This window comes from Asterias amurensis, chromosome 12, assembly GCF_032118995.1.
Source record: "Asterias amurensis chromosome 12, ASM3211899v1".
In the NCBI taxonomy this organism is placed as follows: domain Eukaryota; kingdom Metazoa; phylum Echinodermata; class Asteroidea; order Forcipulatida; family Asteriidae; genus Asterias; species Asterias amurensis.
In genome coordinates, this window is record NC_092659.1 from 16,434,054 (window position 1) to 16,454,183 (window position 20,130).

At 39.8% G+C, this 20,130-nt stretch overlaps 2 protein-coding genes across 3 annotated transcripts in view; one reads left to right on the forward strand and one right to left on the reverse strand.

Annotated features, from left to right (window-relative positions):
• The window catches only part of LOC139945462 (phospholipid scramblase 3-like), a 99,861-nt gene extending 81,479 nt beyond the window's left edge, over nucleotides 1-18,382 (forward strand). For both annotated transcript variants that reach the window (XM_071942815.1, XM_071942816.1), the window contains one exon: nucleotides 17,585-18,382. In XM_071942815.1, the coding sequence (XP_071798916.1) occupies nucleotides 17,585-17,611 (27 nt within the window). In that variant the 3' untranslated portion in view covers nucleotides 17,612-18,382. The remainder of the gene's footprint in view (nucleotides 1-17,584) is intronic.
• On the reverse strand, nucleotides 215-15,921 carry LOC139945225 (uncharacterized). Its single transcript, XM_071942534.1, has 6 exons — nucleotides 15,653-15,921; nucleotides 14,675-14,828; nucleotides 13,799-13,953; nucleotides 12,752-12,979; nucleotides 11,778-12,003; nucleotides 215-10,819 (listed from the first exon to the last, which is right to left on the reverse strand). Exons 1-5 carry the CDS (start codon nucleotides 15,844-15,846, stop codon nucleotides 11,817-11,819), a joined length of 918 nt encoding a protein of 305 aa, XP_071798635.1. The 5' UTR covers nucleotides 15,847-15,921; the 3' UTR covers nucleotides 215-10,819; nucleotides 11,778-11,816.
• Nucleotides 18,383-20,130: the final 1,748 nt, after the last annotated feature.

Below are 20,130 nucleotides of genomic sequence, written 5' to 3' on the forward strand. Positions count from 1 at the left end.
TATAGGGTGGCATGGCATTCGCTTTAACTTTAACAGAATGTGAACGTTCATTTATTGTAGTCACTAGTCGCCGCCCTATTTAAAGTGTGAATTCAACACTGTCTTTTAGGAGTGAGTGGTTCTAACTTTATCCGTGATGACACAAACACAATAACTGCAAACACACTGGAATGTAGATTTTAAATATTTTATTCGCCATAGTCGGCACCTTGGTTTTTATGTACAAAGTACAAAGTTTTTTTTTTGTTTTTTTTAATGATTAAATTCTTATTTTGATCTCATTCTGTACAATGATTCCGGTCTAACTTTTTCCAATCAAAAAGCTGAGAAAATTCAATCCTGTTTTTGGATTTAGCCATTGCTTGAGATGGCATGAAAGTGGTTTGATCGTTTGAGTATAAAAAAAAATTCCAAAACTTTTGACTTCTCTCCCAAAGTTGACTGTGGTTTTATACCACCAGTCAGATTATGTTATGTCCAGATTAATAGGTGTTTTTTTTTTTTCATTTTAGTATAAACGAGATAAATATTTCATGATGCTGTGTAGAAAACGCTGTTAAAGCTGTCAAGATTTTGACTTTTCCCCAAAAAATTGAATGTGGTTTTACACCAGTCAGATTATGTCCAGGATTTGTTTATCATTTTAGTATAAACAAGAGAAATAATATTTCATGATGCTGTGTAGAAACCGCTGTGAAAGCTGTCAAGATTTTGACTTTTTTCCCCCAAATATTGAATGTGGTTTAAACCAGTCAGATTATGTCCAGATTTTGTTTTATCGTTTCGGTATTAAAAAAATCACAGTGTTGTGCGGAAAACGCTGTAAAACCAGTAACGATTGTGACTTCTTCCTATATTGACTGTGGGTTGTACACAAGTCAATTTTTAAAATTATGTCCAGATTTTGTTTTTGTATAATAATAATTGTGACATCGTTTGTTTCAACTTTTAGCCATGAACGTTGAATTAATGTCACATTTTGTTCCCAACCACTCATTAATGAGCGGCAAATTGATACCTAAATCGATTGCGATCAATATTAGAGTTCAGAAAGATATCAATTATTAAATAATTCCGAGAGGTTCCCTACTGTCTTGTTCTTCAACTATACTTCTTAAATCCTTACATGTAACCCTTATCAACAGATGTTTTTGTTGAGTCTTCTGGTTCTTTGTGCATGACTGGTGCTTCTTTCCTAGTTCACCGTTACACCGATAAGATATTACAACCGATGGGTCACTCTATACCTTTTTTCCTAAGCTCGAATGCACCTGTGATAAAAATTCAATACATACATCCATACTTCACGGGAACCAGCGAAAATGTACAGAGAACAACCTAGTTATGCTTCGACGCGATGAGAGACCGCCCACCAGGGAAACTGATATAAACTCAATCCATGTCCGAATGGGAGACTTTGGAACGCTAGGTGGCAGCAGACTTATCAGGTAAATTTCCATTGTCTCCGTCCTTTGAGCATGCTCGCATTTTCAAGGACTCTACCCGATGAGTCTGCCGCCACCTAGTGTCCCCAAAGTTCCCCAGTGATGTTGGCTAGCTATGGCCAAGTGGCTGAAAAGTCCTATTCTTTAATGTTATCACTGCTGCATTCGGCCATAGCCATCCCTGGGGTCGCTGTTTCGGACAGAAGCCCAAGACACTGAAAGCCGTGTGGTTTGAATGTTGCTCTTTAATTTTGTCCGAGTCAGGATAGCAAGCAAGTTTGTAAAAATTGCATTTCAATTTCGCAACTAAATGCATTTTTGAACACAACAAAACTCGTGCGATGTTATCCTTAACATCACCTCGACCCCAATCATTGCAAGATCGGAGTTCATCCCCTGACTCCACCAAGTAACCCATTAGAGTTACTAGCAAACCAAACTCAAACTGCGTTAGATTAGGGTAATTATCACCTAAACCCCAAGTAACGCTAGATAAGAGTTACCATCACCTTAACCAACGTTAGATTAGGGTTATCATCACGTTAACCTCAAGTAACGCTTGTTAAGGACAGTTCCTCAACCTGAAACGCCATACGATAGCGTTATTGTCACCCCGCCTCAAGTAACGCTAGAAAGAGTTACCATCACCTTAGCCAACGTTAGATTAGGGTTATCATCACATAAAGCCCAAGTAACGCTAGAAAGAGTTACCATCACCTTAACCAACGTTAGATTAGGGTTATCATCACATTAACCCCAAGTAACGCTTGTTAAGGACATTTCCTCAACTCGAAACGCCATACGATAGCGTTATCGTCACCCCGCCTCAAGTAACGCTAGATAAGAGTTACCATCACCTTAACCAACGTTAGATTAGGGTTATCATCACATAAACCCCAAGTAACGCTAGATAAGAGTTACCATCACCTTAACCAACGTTAGATTAGGGTTATCATCACATAAACCCCAAGTAACGCTTGTTAAGAACTTCTCCTCCACTCGAAACGCCACACGATAGCGTCTTTGTCCCCTGACCTGACGTAACGCTCGATAAGAGTTACCATCACCTTAACCAACGTTAGATTAGGGTTATCATCACATAAACCCCAAGTAACGCTAGATGAGAGTTATTTCTCAACCTGAATCGCCACACGATAGCGTCATCGTCAACTCGACCCCAAGAAACACTTGTTAAGAGTTACCATCACCCTAACCAACGTTAGATGAGGGCCATCTTTACACTGGCGCTAGACTCGCCTAAACGGACTAAGAATGCCATAAAACCTCGAACCCAAACTGCGTGATCAGAGAGTGATCATCACAAAGTAACACTAGTCCAACTGTGCAAACTTATTTGCACTCAACCCCCTGTACTGCATCCCCTTTGACATACAATGTTGTTGCTCACCAAAATGGCAGGTGCAACCAAAACCCTTCTTAAGCTCACCACCACGAAACATACATGCGTTTTTGCATTGGGGCAGATCTCAAAGAGCTGCTTCTGCACAAACAAAATTGCTAAGCACATGAAGGATTTGCTAAGCAAAGACAGGTTACCAGACATTGTTTCCAGTGGTTAGCCTGGTCCCTGCAATTTTTTTGCCTAGGAAATCGATGTACTTAGCAATATTGTCTGGGCGTGACAGATCTTTTTAATTTGGCCTAGTGTGAAAACAGCATGTTAGAGGTCTTGCACTATGAAATATTGTTGTGATTTGAGTTGTGGGATTTGATTATGGGAAGACTGGTGATGTATAAACTCGACGGGTTGGATCTACATGCAACGATCGTCTTCTTTTTGAGAATGTCCGGACTCGGATGCTGGAACGACTCTCGCAGCGTGATGAGGGACACAGACTGTACGGTCGATCAGCTCGATCGAACCGCGATGGCGGGCAACTGGGAACTTGATACTAAAAAATGTTTGCGCGGTGCGTGTATATCTCACTGCCCCCGGTGTCTTGTTGTTGATGAGTTTAAGGGACGAGAAAGTGGAGTGGGAATTGGAGGGACCCGTATGGGACGATTTGGAGAGCCGTGTATGAAGAAGATCAACTGCCGGATTGTGCAAGCAAAGTGACGATGATGTGGGATGGGAACCTACGTCTTTTGAAACCCAGAGATGCACCTTAATTCCAACAGACTCGCCAATAATGCACCTGGGATGCCCAGTATGAATAGTAGCTAGAAGTGTCGAGTTTGTGGGAGTTCGAGACAAGTTGCCTGCTCCAATCTCCTTTGATGACTGTGCGAAGCTCACCTTGATAATAGGAAGTTGCTCATCCCCCATGTACACGTTCGAGACTTACCTTTTGCAGCCCAACGGACATTTTTTAGAGAAAAAAAACTTTGTGAAGGAGGCCAAACTACTTCTAAACCTAGAAGGTATCAGGAACCAGAGAAGTGATGTTTGTAGACAAGCAGAATATTTATTCGAAACGTCAAGACAACACTGGTCTTTTCTCGGAACCAACACTTCTCCTGAAAAAGTTGCAGTGCTACAGGTGACGATGTGTTAAGTTTGGGACAATGTGATTAACATTAATAACTGCTCACTTTTCGTTTGTGAATTGATGCTATCTCAAGAGGATGGTTTAAACATCACTTACCTTGACTTTACAGTATGGTGTGATGGTTTCCCCAGGATGAAAGTGGTTGCCAAGCTCCAGTTAATTCGTGTAATTGTTGATGTTTATCCACACATATTATATTTCCCCATATTTGATTTACCCAGGACAGAGCAAATCTAAAGATGAACTTACCGTACATCAACAAATGCACAATCTTCCTACATGTGGTATGAGTACGTTGCAAACCTTACCAGTTGAAAAAATGGTGTACAAACTAGTCCAAACCTATTTTCTTTTTTCAACCAAAAGTCTATCGAGCAAGAGGTGACGTGGACCAGGTGACCAGTGAATATCATGAATATTCATTTGTTTGTATTAAGGTTCTACCACACAGTCAAAGGATGGTGTTGTCATTACTGGGACCTCCTTATGAACTAGATGGACGAGTTGGGTTCTGTAGCTTACCTGTCATTGTGCTTTAGCTTAGGTGGTCTCGACCGAGACGCCATTTTGTGCTGTCTTTATGATATTGGGGTGTGTTGGGTATTAGCTGGTGAACTTTGTAACCGTTTGAATATAAGGGGACCAGTGTTGATGGACTTAAAGGTGATAGCTTGAGAGATTTTAAAATTTGATAAACATCCTTACCTTTGGGTGATAAAACTGATGGTTTGTCAGTAAAATTTCTACCTCTGTCGGGGACCATGTGGCGATGTACTGAAATGTGATGGTCAGTTTCCCTTGTGGTTTAGTTTTTAGTGAGATTTCAAAAGTTGAAAAAGAAACATTCTTACCTTTGGACGGCACATCTCTGGATTTTTCTGTGACGTTTGTATTTCTGTCGTGGGTGTTATGGTTAAACGAATTGAGGTGGGTTGCAGATCTGTCGAATCGTGTATCTATGAGATTCTCATCTTAAAAGGTGGACTCGTGAAACAAAAAGTGGACTTTTACTTTCTGGTGTTCTTGAAGCCCATGAGGGAGGATTCTAGTCTGAAAAGCTAGTTTTGTCGGCAGTCCTTACCTTGTTAACAGAGGTATAAACGAACGTATTTACAACCCTGTAAACCGAGTAGTTCTATCTATCCAGGTCAGTCCTCTGATGATTTATCCTGATCACACAGAACGTTACATCATTAAAAAAAAAATGTTTGAGTCTTTTCCTCCATCAACTCCTTTTCAAATGTAATATGGAGGTTTAGTTCGTAGGCTTCGTCGATCTCGCAGTTACGAAATCTTTACATTTGTTAACAAACAACTTCAAGTGAATTACAGATCTTTTAAAACGGATTTCAAACTTAAGACCGAAACTTACCTCGTCTTGCAGTCATCATCCAATTCATTGACAAATTAACACATATTTTGATAAAACGGTATCTGCAACTTCCAAATGAGAGCCGAGTCAGAATATTTTGATGATTTGTAGATTATCCCAAATCCAACTTATTATTGAATGACTTTTCAGAATTTCTTAGCGGTATTTGTATTCTCAAATAATTATGTCAGTATCTTTGGAAAAGATTGTCTGTGTCATTTCAGAAACAAGATTTTCAATTGTTGATAAAATGCCAGCTCGACTCTCCGTTTGGTGGCAGCAGATAACGTTGCACAAACAGCAGAGCAATTTGGAGTAGTCACCCATCGTCGAAACTCTCACATTTTAAAATGAAATGACCGGGTACGGAGAAAGAATATTTGAGAAAAGAAGAAGCATGATGGAAGATGAAAATAAAGATAAGAGCGAAGTTTGAATTGATAGGAGTGGGAGAAGGGGAGGGAAGAAATGGTGATGGTAGTTAATAGAAAGAAAGTGTTATGGAAATTATGGAGAAAGAAATGAGGCGAACCCAGAATTTTAAAGACGGGTGGCAAAATATTACCGATGAAATGCTTTTGTTACGAGCCCAACATATATTGTTTTGAGGCTGTGAACATAAATTATTGTGTTTTTTTAACTTTTTTATGTGAATGGATTGCATGAACAAAGTTACCAAAGGGTGAATGTATATTTTATTTTTTACATCCTTTCAATTTTGAAATTTTAAACCTTAGAGTAAAACTTTGAAAAAGTCGTTGGCCTAAATTTCTTTTTTTTAGAAGAAGCTCTCCAAGCATTTAGGACAGTTTTTGTTTGATTTCTTAAAGATTTCGTGATTTTGAAACAAGCTGGTAACAAAAAGGAGGACTTCTCAACTATTGTTTACATTGTTGCATCTTTTCCAAATGGAGTGATAAACAAATAAGCAAATACTTTATCTGTTGGATTTAGAAAACTTCAAGTTGAAAACTGTCAGAAGTATAGTTTAAATGGGCGTCGATTATAGGTGGTACAGTAGTATTTATCCAATAGTTAAATTGTTGTGAACAAGGGTTGGCCCTTTTTGCTAATTAAGTTCCTCCGTATATATACTTCTCTTGTTTCTACGGAATGGTCCGTGGCTATGTCTTTTTACTGTTCTGTTTTTATTTTCAATCCATTACTCTTCTGGTATTGGCTGTGCCTAATGCTAGAATCATCAGCTGGTATCAGTTTCTACTGACTGGTCAGTTATCTGCTACTGCTACTGACTGTTCTGTTTTTGGCTTTTGCCTTTGACTGTTCCGTTATTGGCTATCTATTAACTGTTACTGGCTGTTGCTATTGACTCTTCGATTATTATTGATATTTCTACTGACTGGTTCATTGTTAACTTTGTCTATTGACGGTTATGTTGTTGGCTATGGCTTTTGACTATTCGGATGTTGGCTATTGCTTTTAGCTGGGCTGTTGTTGGCTATATTTAACTCTTCTGGTTTTGGTTGTGGCTAATGATCCTTCGACTGTTATTTGTTGTTTCTACTGACTGGTCCATTTTATTTTTAGCTATGAATGTTTACTGTTCTGTACTTGGCTAGTAATATTTAGGATTAACAATTTTGCATGGTTGGAATACGATGTAGTAAAGGTTTGCGGTAACACCATGTAATGACAATCTCTAAATGAGTCGGGGTGGTTCTGAAAAGAACCGTTGGTTTCAACTCTCCTTTCATTGGCTGTTGCTTTGGACTCTCAGGTTGTTATTGATTGTTTCTATACTGACTGGTCCATTGTTGGCTTTGACTATTGACTGGTAAATTATTGGCCGTGGCTCTTGACTCCTCTGTTATTGGCTGGGGCTTTTGACTGTTATTTTATTTGCTGTGGCTGTTGATTATTTTATTGTAATCATAAGTTGGGGGTGTTTTGATAATGTCATAACTTACGTTATTATGCTGATTGTTGATTTTGTTCCTATAAGGGAAATGTTGATCTTACTTCATTGTACCATGTTGGTTTAAAAAACCAAAAAACCAAAAAACAGAAATCTTCGTTATTTAAAAGTGTATCGGTGTCAATGTTATTTATTTTTGGCTGGATTTCGTGTCCTACAGTTTTGTAGTTTTTATTTTAATTTTTTTTTTTAACTGAGATGTATTTTCCAGAGGGGAATTGTCGATTTGTTAATGTATAAGGGCGAACTTCAGATAAACTTAAGAGGGATTAGTGCGGTAACTCTACTTTACTTGTTTTAATATATTTTAAGGAAAAGTTTGTGCATGGTTTTAAACATAATTGTACATAAACTAAGACTGTACTTTTTCCTTTCTTGATTGTTATTGGTTGTGGCTAATGACTTTTCTGTTATTGGCTGTGGCTTTAGACTTTTTGTTATTGGCTGTGGCTGTTGACTTTCTTGCTGCATTTGACTGTGTGGCTAACTGATGTGTACATCTGATGTTAACATGTCTAATATGTGGGCCTGTCGGTACTAATTTTGAGTTCAATAATTTGCAGGGCATATTTTAGCAGCATATGAGCAAAGTGATAAATCAAAATTCTGGATTCGCCCATGAGAGTTAAGTCAGCTAAAGATAGTAATAATATTCAGATATGACATCCCATATGCATTACCAGAGAAACTATCGAATCCCAGTGTCCTCGAGACATATGGTTTCCCGCCCAAACTATCGTTAAGTTGCCTGCTCCTCCCCGGTAGTTGGGCTTCTCCACCCAACCCGTCCCCGTAAATCACGGGTCATCGCGACGCTCCGTGCCCCATCCCATTTTCTCGTCCCCCGCGCTCACCCGCAACCGACCCCGTGCGACAGTGAGAACCACGCGCCACGCATTCATTCTCCAGTATCCAGCTTCCAGTTTCCCAATCCACCGCGCTCCACCGGACCGATCCCCCGGACATTCTGCGTCCTTTTACCCATCACGACCTCCGAGAGTAGTGTCCAGTCACCGAGCCCCGGACATTCTCTCAAAGACGGCCACCGCACGTAGATCGAACCCCTCGAGTTACACCACGATTCCCACAACCAATACGTCTCACCACTCAAATTGAACATTTCATAGTGCTATGATTTAATTCGCTAATATGCCACACACCCTTAAAAACGGCATTCTTCAACCACCCCCTGAAAACTCTGCTCAGTGACAAGCCGTCATCAAGTGATGATTAAGTTAAATTTACAATTGCCGAATTTATTTAACTTCCCTCTATCACACTCGATGAAAAGTCGTCACCAAGCAGAGCTTTAAAGAGCTCATTCAACAATGTCAATTTTAAGAGAGTAACACTAACAAATGGGTCTTGGTCTGACCATTAACCTCCTGTTTCAACTTTAAACTTAAAGTTGACTTGGTTTTGAAGGATTTGGGCTACACCTGGATTTTGCTGCGATTGTACGATTCAAAATGGCCGCCAATCCCCCATCACTCGATGATCGAGTGGTTGAATATTTCACGTCCAAACTTGGCAGTGGTTGTGCCACTATCCACTGCAAGAGTAGACTTGCAATAGTCCCTCGTTTATACACGGTGGTCGAGTGGTTTATCAATGCATTTGCACACCATGTAGTACACCACAACACTTGTTGTGTACACGGCTACTACAGGATTTTAACCAGTCCCCTGATGTTGGTCCAATGGCAGACCATCCATCACCTTTTACGCGGGCAAACCTCGGCTTGCCAGATGCCAAAGTTCACGCATGTTGCAGCGTTTAAACACCCTCCCTGACGGGCAATTTTTCCCAATACCCACCGAAGGTCTTCGACCCTCTCGCCCAAACGATTACGTTTGTTTACCCCAGACGTAACGGTTTGTTCCCCAAAACTTCCCCAAGTCAAAAGGTAAACCGTTCATCACCTTATTGTACTTCAGATCATTGTTTGACGTTCCAACAGCCAAACAATTCAATCCAAAAATCACCTTTGAATGTTTCCCACAAACACATGATGCGTCTCGTCAACCTAAAACGCGCCAAGAGGTCCAAGTAGCCAATGATGTACCCCCCTTCTGAAATTTATTTGAAATCATAAATTGTTTAAAAAAAAACTACCCACATCAGATCATTGATTGACGTCCCAACAACCAAACAATTCAATCCAAAGTTAGCCTTTGAATGTTTCTCACAAACACATGATGCGTCTCGTCAACCTAAAACGCGCCAAGAGGTACAAGTAGCCAATGATGTACCTCCCTTCGGAAATTTATTGAAATCATAAAACTGTTCCAAAAAACTCCCAAAACATATCAATGTTTGACGTTCCCGCGGCCAAACATCTCAATCCAAAGATCACCTTTGAATGTTTCTCACAAACACAGATAGATGCGTTTCCTCAATCTCAAACACACCCATCAGGTACAAGTAGCCATAGATATACCCCTTCGGAAGTATATTGCAATTATATAAGTGTTCACAAAAAACTCCCTACATGAAGTCCCACCAAAAGATGCGTCTAACTAGAACGCAAAACGAGGTACAAGTAGCCAATTATGTACCCCCTTCGGAAATTGATTGAAATCATATAATTGTCCCAAAAAACTCCCTGCATAAAGTCACGCAAGCTAGAACGCACAACGAGGTACAAGTAGCAAATGATGTACTTCTCTTCGGAAATTTTTTGAAATCATTTAATTGTTCCAAAAAAACTCCCTGCATTGAGTCCCACTAGAACGCACAAAGGGGTACAAGTAGCCAATTATGTGCCCCATTTGGGAATTTATTGGAATCGTATAAACATACTGTCCAAAAAACTTGCTTCAAAACTGCTTCCAGTTTTCGAACCCGAAACGCAATTCTTCCACAATCACTCCATATCCAAACTTGAACAGAAAGTACTATTCGGAAACGAGAGAGCAAACCTCTTGGCCTACACGGTCGAACGAAATCCCGCCAAAAACCCAGGCACGCGGGCTTTCACACTGTGCCAAATCACACCCAAGTTGGTCTCTGTACACGATCCCTAGCTCCCGTGAAGGATGAACATAACATAAAGACTCATATCAAAAGTACACTCGAGCTTCATGACAAAGTGAGCCAACATCAAAACAGCTACCAAGCAAACCGCCATGCTAAGCAAAGTTTTTTGGACAGGCTACCAGCCAAGTTTTAAGGAAGGATATGAAGAATGGACTGGTAGCCTTTGAAAAGAAGCTGAGCATTTTTTTCCTGATCCGCAATTTTCTTAATAACTATTTGATATTGCTTCACCACCAGTAAGCACATAACCATTTTAATTACTTGTATAACAAACATAACCTTCTAAAATCATGCCGCTGTTGTCATGCCAGCAGCAGGTTTAGCTCTTGACGCGGCCTCTCTGGAATTTCAATGGCGAACAAAACCATCCTCACATCCACACTGCATGGGGTCAGATGAAGATCTTCCACGGCCGAGGACTCTATTGGTCATTTTGTGGTTCCTCGGCATGCTGCTTCGTCGTAGATGGCGCCAGACTCCATGGCATGTTGAGTACTGAGAATGGTTTCATTAGCTGTGTGGTGATCAAAAGGGGCGGAAAAAGTAAGCCACACCGAAGAGCATACTGAGAACAAATAGGGTGCGTTCGTTTAGCTTCCCTGGGTCGACCCCGGTGTGTGAATGTTTGTTTTTTTCCAGGACGAAGGTGTGCAGATAATTACCCACGTTCGTCCTGGAAAAAAAAACCGCCACACATCGGGGTCGACCCAGGGAAGCTAAACGAACGCACCCAATATTTCTACCTCAAGACGCTTCATACGAATAACCTGCGAATGTTTTTGCAAGTTTTGAAAACCGTGCAATGATTTATGTGTGTATTGGTTCTGAGGCATTGCGCTGGTCCTTTTTCGGCCTTCGGATGGGACGTAAAGCCGTTGGTCCGGTGTGTTGTGTAGGCACGTAAAAGAACCCAGTGCACTAAGAGAAGGGTTCGCCCCTGTGTTCTTGGCTGTGTTCTTGGCTGTGGGTGCTGAATGCGCCGCAGGACTTTGTAAACCCAAGGTGTTACATAATGAGGTCTCACAGTTCATAACTTCAATTTTCGTTAATATTATACTAAGCGCGTTGAGTACCTTGTTGGTAGGTACGTGCGCTGTATAAGACATTATATTAATAGGTTGTGTACCAATGCATATTCAGTCTGTGGTTACACCATGGTGTATCAACTTTGCTTTGTTGAATGTTCTTGAGAACTGGTGTATCAACTTTGCTTTGTTGAATGTTCTTGAGAACTTGTCTTACTATTTATTCTACTGCCGCGGAGTAGATTTTAGAAATTCGAGAGAGCACTTAGTTCTGAAAAGAAGTTATCAAGTACGACCTATGGGATGTAGGAACGCGGCGTGGAACTCTACGTCTGCTTACTGGATCGAGGACAAACGTGTGCTACCCCTTTTCAGTGTGCAATTAATTTCTTAAGCAGATTTTTGTCTTAGGGTGATTGGTCCATTTATCAAAGTCTCTAAACTTACCCATTCGAGTATTGAACAGTCATTGTTGATGTTGTTGAGTTACTCATTGTCGAAGTTCTCGATGTCTTCGACGATGAGCTCGGACTTGTCGTCCTTAGTGATTGGTGCGGTTTGTGGAGGAGCATTGTCCTCAGGAGTGGCTGTGGTGGCAGACTGTCTGTGTTTGGCGAGGAGATCAGTGTAGCCAGGGGCTTCCTTGACCATGATGCATCGGACGGTGACCTCACTGTGATGAAGAAGGGCAGACAAAATATCATAAATTGTTTTCTGAATTACCGATTTGTTTGCTCGACATTTTTGGCTTGGCTGTTCTGGAAGGAAAGTTTCCTGTGTCCAATTTCATAGAGCTGCTGAAGCAGAAACTACTACTCGAAAAAAATATGCTAAGCAAATCACCTTTTTGTAATTTTATGTGTGTTGATTGCACAGAATTGTTTGCTTGGGTGTTCTGGTAGAGGAGAATTCCTTGTGCGTCTAATTTCAGAGAGCTTCTTAAGCAGAACTTACTAACTATGAAAAATTCTGCTAAGCAAATAACCTGTTTATAATTTCAAGTGTGTGTTTTGTTCGGAATTCTTTGCTTGCCTGTTCTGGAGAAATGTAAATATCCTGGGACCAATTTCATAAAGCTGATTATAAGGAATACTTTTTTTTTTTTTTTTTTTAAGGGGGGGGGGCTAAGAGTATAACCTAGAAATAGCTCATTGTTATCATTTTTCAGGATAGGTCCAGGAATTTGTATAGAATAACATAGCCTACTAGAAGTCCTCGAAATTCCATCTGGTTCCAAAATCCAAGATGGCGTTCATAATGGCTGCCATTTTCGATCTTTATCATAACTATGCAAAAAACAAACACTGTTGCAAACACAAAGCGTCTAAATATTGTGATTAAATGGAATCAAATAGTTGCGGTAGTTGAGTGTTTTTTTGTTAAATCATCTACAAATTTAGAATTGTGGCGTAGCAACTTACGCGTGAGTCCCGCGAATTTTGAACTTGCGGGATTCGACCTTCATGTCCGGCTTGCATGGCGGTTTGTTAGCCACCAATATCGGCTCGGGAAACTGACTCTTCGGCGCCACCTTGGCAGCCTCAGACTCTGCTGCTATCTCAAGAGATGTCTTCGGTGAGATCTTGATGGACGAGAAGGATATGTTGCAGACAGGCAGCTTCATGGAGGAACCGGCTCCATCGAGTTCACTGTAAACCAAGGAGAAAATGTAGACCTTTATCTGAATTCAGACTTTTAACAATTATTTAGCTGGTTATCCAAATAAAATAAGCCACTTCTACTGATCTGCTTCTCTGGTGCTGAGGATATCCAGTGTATCTTTTTTGCTGTAGTTTTTTGTTGTTTGTTTGTTGTAGTTGTTGTTTTTGTGGGGGGTGTATTTCCCTTATTTTTGTTCTTTCCTTTTCTTTTTTAGTTTGGCGGGTGGTTTTCTCTTATATATTTTGTATTTGTTTAAATGCTTTTTTTTCTATTTTATCCTTTGTTTGATGCTGTTTTAATTCGTACATTTCACTAATCATCTAATGATTTGCACCATAGACATGATTAAAATGGCGAAATGACCTTACATCAAAATAGTTAAAACATAAGTTACACTCTGGGCCCAATTTCATGGAGCTGCTAAGCACAAAAAAATTGCTTAGCATGAAATTTCTTCCTTGATAAAAACAGGTTTGCCATCCAAATTTCCATGCGATTTTCAGGATAAGCAAACAAAAGCTAAATACCAGCAGCAAGCATTATGTAGCAAATAGAAATTTGGCTGGTAATCCTGTTTTCTGTTTTTATCGGGGAAGACATTTCATGCTTAGCAAATTTTTGTGTTTAGCAGCTCTATGAAATTAGGCCCTGGGCCCATCCTCCCTTTACAGATAAAAAAAACTCACAAGATTTCACTGATGTTTGAACTCAGGAAGGGTGAGGTGGAATATGTCAACACTGGGATTCGAATGGGTAATTATGTTGTAACTAGAGGACAAACGATGAATAACGAATGTTTTATTTACCCGTGTTTTTTCTTGGATCCGTTGGTGTCCTCGGCTGGCTCATCCTGCTCGGCAATGCTCTCCAATCGAGCTGTCCCGTGCCCGTGCCCCTGCCCCTGCCCGTGCCGGCCTCGGGAAAACAGACGCTGGAGTCCACGGCTCACGCGCTTTCTCATCTGCGGATTAGTTTGGTTTAAATCAAAGTCTAAAAGCTCCAACGTACTCCACGTCGGGGTGTTTGTGAAAATGGAAATTCTCTAATAAGTAAGATTATTGATATTTCACACAAAAACATTGTTCGCGCAAAACGGTGTACAGTGTTTTTTAAAGTCGTTAAAGACAGTGGTCACTATTGATAATTGTCAAAGACCAGTCTTCTCACTTAATGTATCTTAACATATGCATTAAATAACACACCTGTGGAAATTTGAGCTCAATTGGTAGTCGAAGTTGCAAGATATGAATGAAATTAAAAACACCCTTGTCAAACGAAGTTGTGTGCTTTCAGATGCTTGATTTCGAGACCTCGAATTCTAAACTTCAGGTCTCGAAATCAAATTCGTGGAAAACTACTTCTTTCTCGAAAACTACATCACTTCTGAGGGAGCATTTTCTCACAATGTTTAATACTATCAACCTCTCCCCTTTACTCGTAATCAAGAAAGGTTTTATGATAATAATTATTTTTAGTAATTACCAATAGTGTTTTTTCTTTCATTATTATCTCGCAACTGCGACGACCGATTGAGCTCAAATTTTCACAGGTTTGTTATTTTATGCATATGTTGAGATACACAAACTTTGAAGACTAGTCTTGACAATTACCAACAGTGTCCACTGTCTTTAAATGTGCTTTGTGAAATCAAGTCCTGTGCCTTTAACATAATTTAGTCCTACCTGCTTGGAGAGAGCTATGAGTGCAGCGTCGCTCTTTGCAGTGTTGTCTTCCTGCTGGACGCCCACACGGCTGGTCTTCTTTGACCGTGTGTTCTTCTCTACGGCAAGGATGACGGCCACTGGAGCGGAACCGGCGGGTCCAGGGTTGGCGGTTCTAATTTGGGAATTATTTCCAAAAAAATAGCTCAACTTACTGGCGTAACGATGACAACTTGCTTATATGATTTATGATTATAAGTTAACTATACATTGTTAAAAGATGTTTTTATGTACATATCTAACTTTTTCGGCGAGTGGTGAGGTGTTTGTTTGTTTGTTTGTTTGTTTGTTTGTTTGTTGGGTTGGGGTGTTGTTTGTTTGTTGTTTTTGTTCTAGATAAACAATTTACAAATGCATATCACCTTGTGTGTTATCAAAACCTGAATTATGGGCTTATTAGTGTCTCATTTTTTAAACTGTCGAAAATGTGTAGCCCTATATTTTTATTAAAACCATGTTACAGTTCATTTTAACTTGTTTCATAACTTGGAGCATCAGCAAATCGACTTAGTCTTAGTACAAGTTTACTTGTCCGTGTGGTATCTTTAACCATGCTGTCCAGCTTAATGACATCAATTACACAACTCATTTGATGTATCTCTTCCTCCCTTCATTTCAAAAAGCTTTCTAGATATACCGGGAAATTCTTTTTTAGGTTATAAGTTTACGATTTTGGAAGAAACCATATCAGCTGAACAGAGAAACCATATCAGCTGAACAGATATCAGTAAGATGGATGTTGCTATCAGTAAGACGTGTGTTGATTATACTTTGAAATTATTATTGTGCTTTGAATTCAGAAAGACGGTTCTCCAGAACAAAATAATGACTTAAACCGCAAAAACTAAAATATAATATTTTACAAACGATTATCATTGATGGCATAAATAAAGAAGAAGAAGAAGGAGAAAAAAAAACACTTAAAGTTTTGTCACTTACATCTCGGCCGGGATGATCTCCTTCCAACCTTTACGCCTGTACTTTTCCCCGGACCCGTAGTTGGGCTTCTTCTTCATACCGAAGAACGAGCGCCAGCCCCCGGTCTTACGGGGCTTCGGCTGCGGCACTACCCTCTCCCTCGGAGATTCAAACTCCACCATTTCAACCTTAGTACCACCGCAAATCACCATCATGAAAAATTGCTTTGATTCCAAATTATTTCGAAATTGTTGTAGAAAATATCAGAGCAAATTTCTTACCTTCTTCTCGCAAGATACTTTTGTTTGTTTCTGATTTTTTTTTTTCTTTTCTGCACGTTGTATCCGAAAAAAAATGCGCTCATTCGTTGCGCTGCGTTGCGTTCTTTACGTGACGTACAATGACAGTGGCGGCATGTGAAGAGCGCCCGAGCGCGCGTCATACGCGTTAAAAAAAATGCGCAAAATAGAATGGTGTCTTGCGCGCTTTCGAACATTAAGCACCCGTTTGATGCGCGATGTTGTCTCCTTCATTCACACGTCACATGCATGTTCGCGCTGGGCCTATTTCTCTTGAGTTTAGTCTGCTTACCATGATCGGAAAATTGTGCCTTACGTAAACTTATTTTAGGAGTCTGCACAGATCGGTCACAATTTGATAAAGCGAGTTGGCTCATATATTGTGTGCTTCCTGTTATCAAACAGAAAAAGAAAATGCTCAAGAGCAAAATTCAATTGAATTAATTATGTTATGAGACCCTGCGTAATGCATGTGCACACGCTGTCAATCATTTTATTTGTGTAAGTCCGTTGACCTACTGTGGGCGGCGCTTATCTGTTATGAAGGATCTAGAATAATCTAGTGTAGTACTTTCTAGAAAACCACACACAAATCCTTTAAATACGGGCTGTGAGAAATTTTCGAGAGGACACATTACGCAAGACTGGTGGAAGCTACGACTTCTGTGATTGTGATACAACTCGTTGAAGGAGCTTGTGATAGAGTTCGCGTTTGACCGAGTGCAGTTATAGAGCGTATTTAGATTCCGGAAAGGACATTTTCGAACTTAGTCTACAGTTCGGTATTTTGGGGCCTTTTCCCCATATTTTGTGGCGGGTGTCAGATTGTGTACCCGTTGTTGTTTCGTCTTCTTCTGGACATTTTATCGGAGTGAGTTTACCCCGTGATAGCTCATAGTCACATCGGCAAAGAACTTATTTATCGCCCCTGGAGCTGATCGTTTAAAGCCAGTGTTTGTGTTCCTCACCGTATCTTCTGTTGCTGTCGACGTATTAGCCCGTAAGATACTTATTTTGTAAAAGAACCATTTGTTAATGTACATTTGATTTAATCAATCATTGTATATTTGTTAAACCGATTCGGTAACTGAAGTGGTTGATAGTTTTATCATTAAATCGCTTTGTTTCTGTGTTCTTATACATCAGTGTCACCTTGTTTGATTTCTTTGTTGCATCTGAGGAAATTCAGGCTTTTTGAGTGATTTATATTCACGGATAGTTTGGAGTTTTTTGGATCGTAACAATTATTTGAAAGCGCAGTTGTTTGAGCGTTCTTATCAAACGTACATGGCCCAATTTCATAAAGCTGGTAGGCAGAACATACTGCTTAGCAAATTTGTTTGCTGAGCAAAACTTGAGTGGAGCACCAGTTACAACAATGCAAAGCTGGTGGAGTTTTGGCTGTAACCAGTTTCTGTTTAGCAGAAGTTTTCTGTGCTTAGCAAATTGTTATGCTTACATGCTTTATGAAATTGGGCTCAGACCCTTACAGTGCAGAAGTCCACTGTCACGGAGCCATTAAACTTTGCAAATATGAAGTTCTCTGACAAAAAAAACATCAGTTTGTGTAAGAAAGGTCATTCGATTGCAATGATATGCCTATTCAAAATACATTCATTCTAACTACTATTACACTTCTTCTTGTCTGTTTCAGGATTACATGTTCTTTGAGATGACCTAACAAAACTGACCAAAAACTCGGCATGGAGCGAGCAAGTTCGAAAGTTTGGACTTTTCTTTCATCACCGGCGTCCAGCTTGATGTTTCCACCTCAGCCGTTCGACAAAATCATTTTCATTTAGAATTGAACACAAACATATTGCCGTGTGACCGCAATTACTTTAAGTCGAGTTCATGTTTGTTGGTGTAACTGTTTTTAAGAGTAAACTCATTTCTTTCCAGTCCTTATAGTGTCCCTAGAAAAAAAACTGCTCTTCAAAGTGAAAATAACTGCTTTTGAAAAAGAAATTACCGCTTATTCAACAAAAGTTCTCTTGAAATTTAAAAAAATGCTTTTGAAAAAAGGGTCGTTTTTGAAAATTAAAACTCTGCTGTTAGAGAGAAAACAAATACGGCTGGGAAAAAAACATAATCTGCTTCTGAAAATAAAAAAACCGTTGACACCAACGAGCTTTTGTATAGCCCTGGACATCACTGCACTCTGCCCATGGGTAGACTTGGTTCAAGTCGATCGTGCGAGAGGTCCCTTTATCCGCTGTCAAAATGTAGTGGGGGAATTTTTTGACGTAAGGCGATGGGACTGGAAATAAAAGGACTCTCGCGTGATTCTGACTTGAGTCAAGTCTACCAATGGGCAGCTTGACGGACGGCGTGTTGTGACCGAGCGAGCAAGTGCATTCTGGACTCGACAAACTCTGGCGTTTCGGACTAACTGTGTGTTATTTTAGGTTTAGTCTGTACACTTATAGCTCTTCAAATCCCCTGAGATGTGGCAGAACCGGAGCGTTTCTATCCATGGAAAATCTGTGTATGTACTTTCCCTTGTTTTTGACAATTCACCTGTTTTTATATTGTGTTTTTGGTGGGCAGTAACATGTGTACTATTATATCTTCTTGCTGGGTAGATTATTTTCATTTGAGAACTTGTCTTGTATGTTATTCTATTGCTGCTACATACGAGTAACACTTTCGTGGCAATGGTACTGCACTTGGTCCCTGCACTTAATATGTGTACATGAAGTGTTGAACAAAATTGTGATATTCTCAAGATATCATCGGACCTTCATAACCTTGTGCTGGGATGTTAGTGTTACGACTCTGTGATTTGTACTGTGTTAAAAGCTTTTAATGAATACATGTAATACAACAGCCCAGGACAAGGTCAGACAAGGGAATTACGGTTTAGTGTTGATAAGTGGACTGATGTGTGTATTGTTCAACTATTGGTTGTTTATAAGATTTTGGCTGGATTGATATGCAGGCTGGATCCTCATGCCTAACCATAGTTCTTATATTTACCCAAACAGGCACCAGTCTTTTTGCAACATTGAGTTATTTGAAGTAAAACCAATTCTCAACAAAATTATAACGAATACGTAGTCGATTAGCAACAGTTACCTTTTTATAAATATTTATTTTATATATAAGCATGACAGGTTTTGTGAACATTATGATTGTATATATTGGTTACATGGGAAGTTGATTGATGTAAAATGGTCGAGGCAAACAAGAGTGCAATGCAACTGGTGCCCTTGTTTGAGGTTCCAGCCTTCTGCCAAATTTTCCCACAGACAACCTCTATCCACCACTCTATGGTAATTAAAGTGGTGGTTAAAGGCAGTGGACACTATTGGTAATTACTCAAAATAATTATTAGCATAAAACCTTACTTGGTAACGAGTAATGGGGAGAGGTTGATAGTACAGTATAAAACATTGTGAGAAACGGCTTATTCTTCTGAAGTAATGTAGTTTTCGAGAAAGAAGTAATTTCCCACAAATTTGATTTTGAGACCTCAGAATTAGAATTTGAGGTCTCAAAATCAAGCATCTGAAAGCACACAACTTCGTGAGACAAGGGTGCTTTTTCTTTCATTTTATCTCGCAACTTCGACGACCAATTGAGCTCAAGTTTTCACATTTCATGCATATGTTGAGATACTTGGTAATTGTCAAAAAACCAGTCTTCTCACTTGGTATATCTCAACATATGCATAAAATAACAAACCTATGAAAAGTTATTCAACAGGTCGTCGAAGTTGCGAGACAAAAAAAAAACACCCTTGTCCCACAAAGTTGTGTACTTTCAGATGCCTTGAATTCAAGACCTCAGCTAAGGTCTCAAATTCAATTCAATTATTTTAATGAAAAATTGCATCTTTCTCAAAAACTACATTACTTCAGAGGTAGCCGTTTATCACAATGTTTTATACAATCAACAGCTCTCCATTGTTAATTTTGGTTTTTACCCATACACCGATGTGTGTTAGCACTGTATACTCAGTACTTTCCAGAGTCCTGTGAAAAAATATCACAGGCATGTTACTCTGGTGAGATTCGAGCCCACGACCCTTGCAACTCTAGAGCAGTGTCTTACCAACTAGACTACCAAGGTTGCCCGGTAGCTAGAGGCAGTTCAAATCCTATGTTTTGGCAGGGGGTACCGCAACGATATAAGAGATGTTAAATTTGCATCGAGGATAAAGAATATTAATTTTGGTTTTGTACCCATACACCGATG

Bases quoted from the DNA above. Each gene is read 5' to 3' on its own strand.
- LOC139945225 (XM_071942534.1), bottom strand. From the start codon at position 15,846: ATGATGGTGATTTGCGGTGGTACTAAGGTTGAAATGGTGGAGTTTGAA. The intron at 14,829-15,652 runs GTAAGTGACAAA...TTCCCAAATTAG, and splicing joins GAGATCATCCCGGCCGAGAT to AACCGCCAACCCTGGACCCG. The intron at 13,954-14,674 runs GTAGGACTAAAT...ACTAATCCGCAG, and splicing joins TCATAGCTCTCTCCAAGCAG to ATGAGAAAGCGCGTGAGCCG.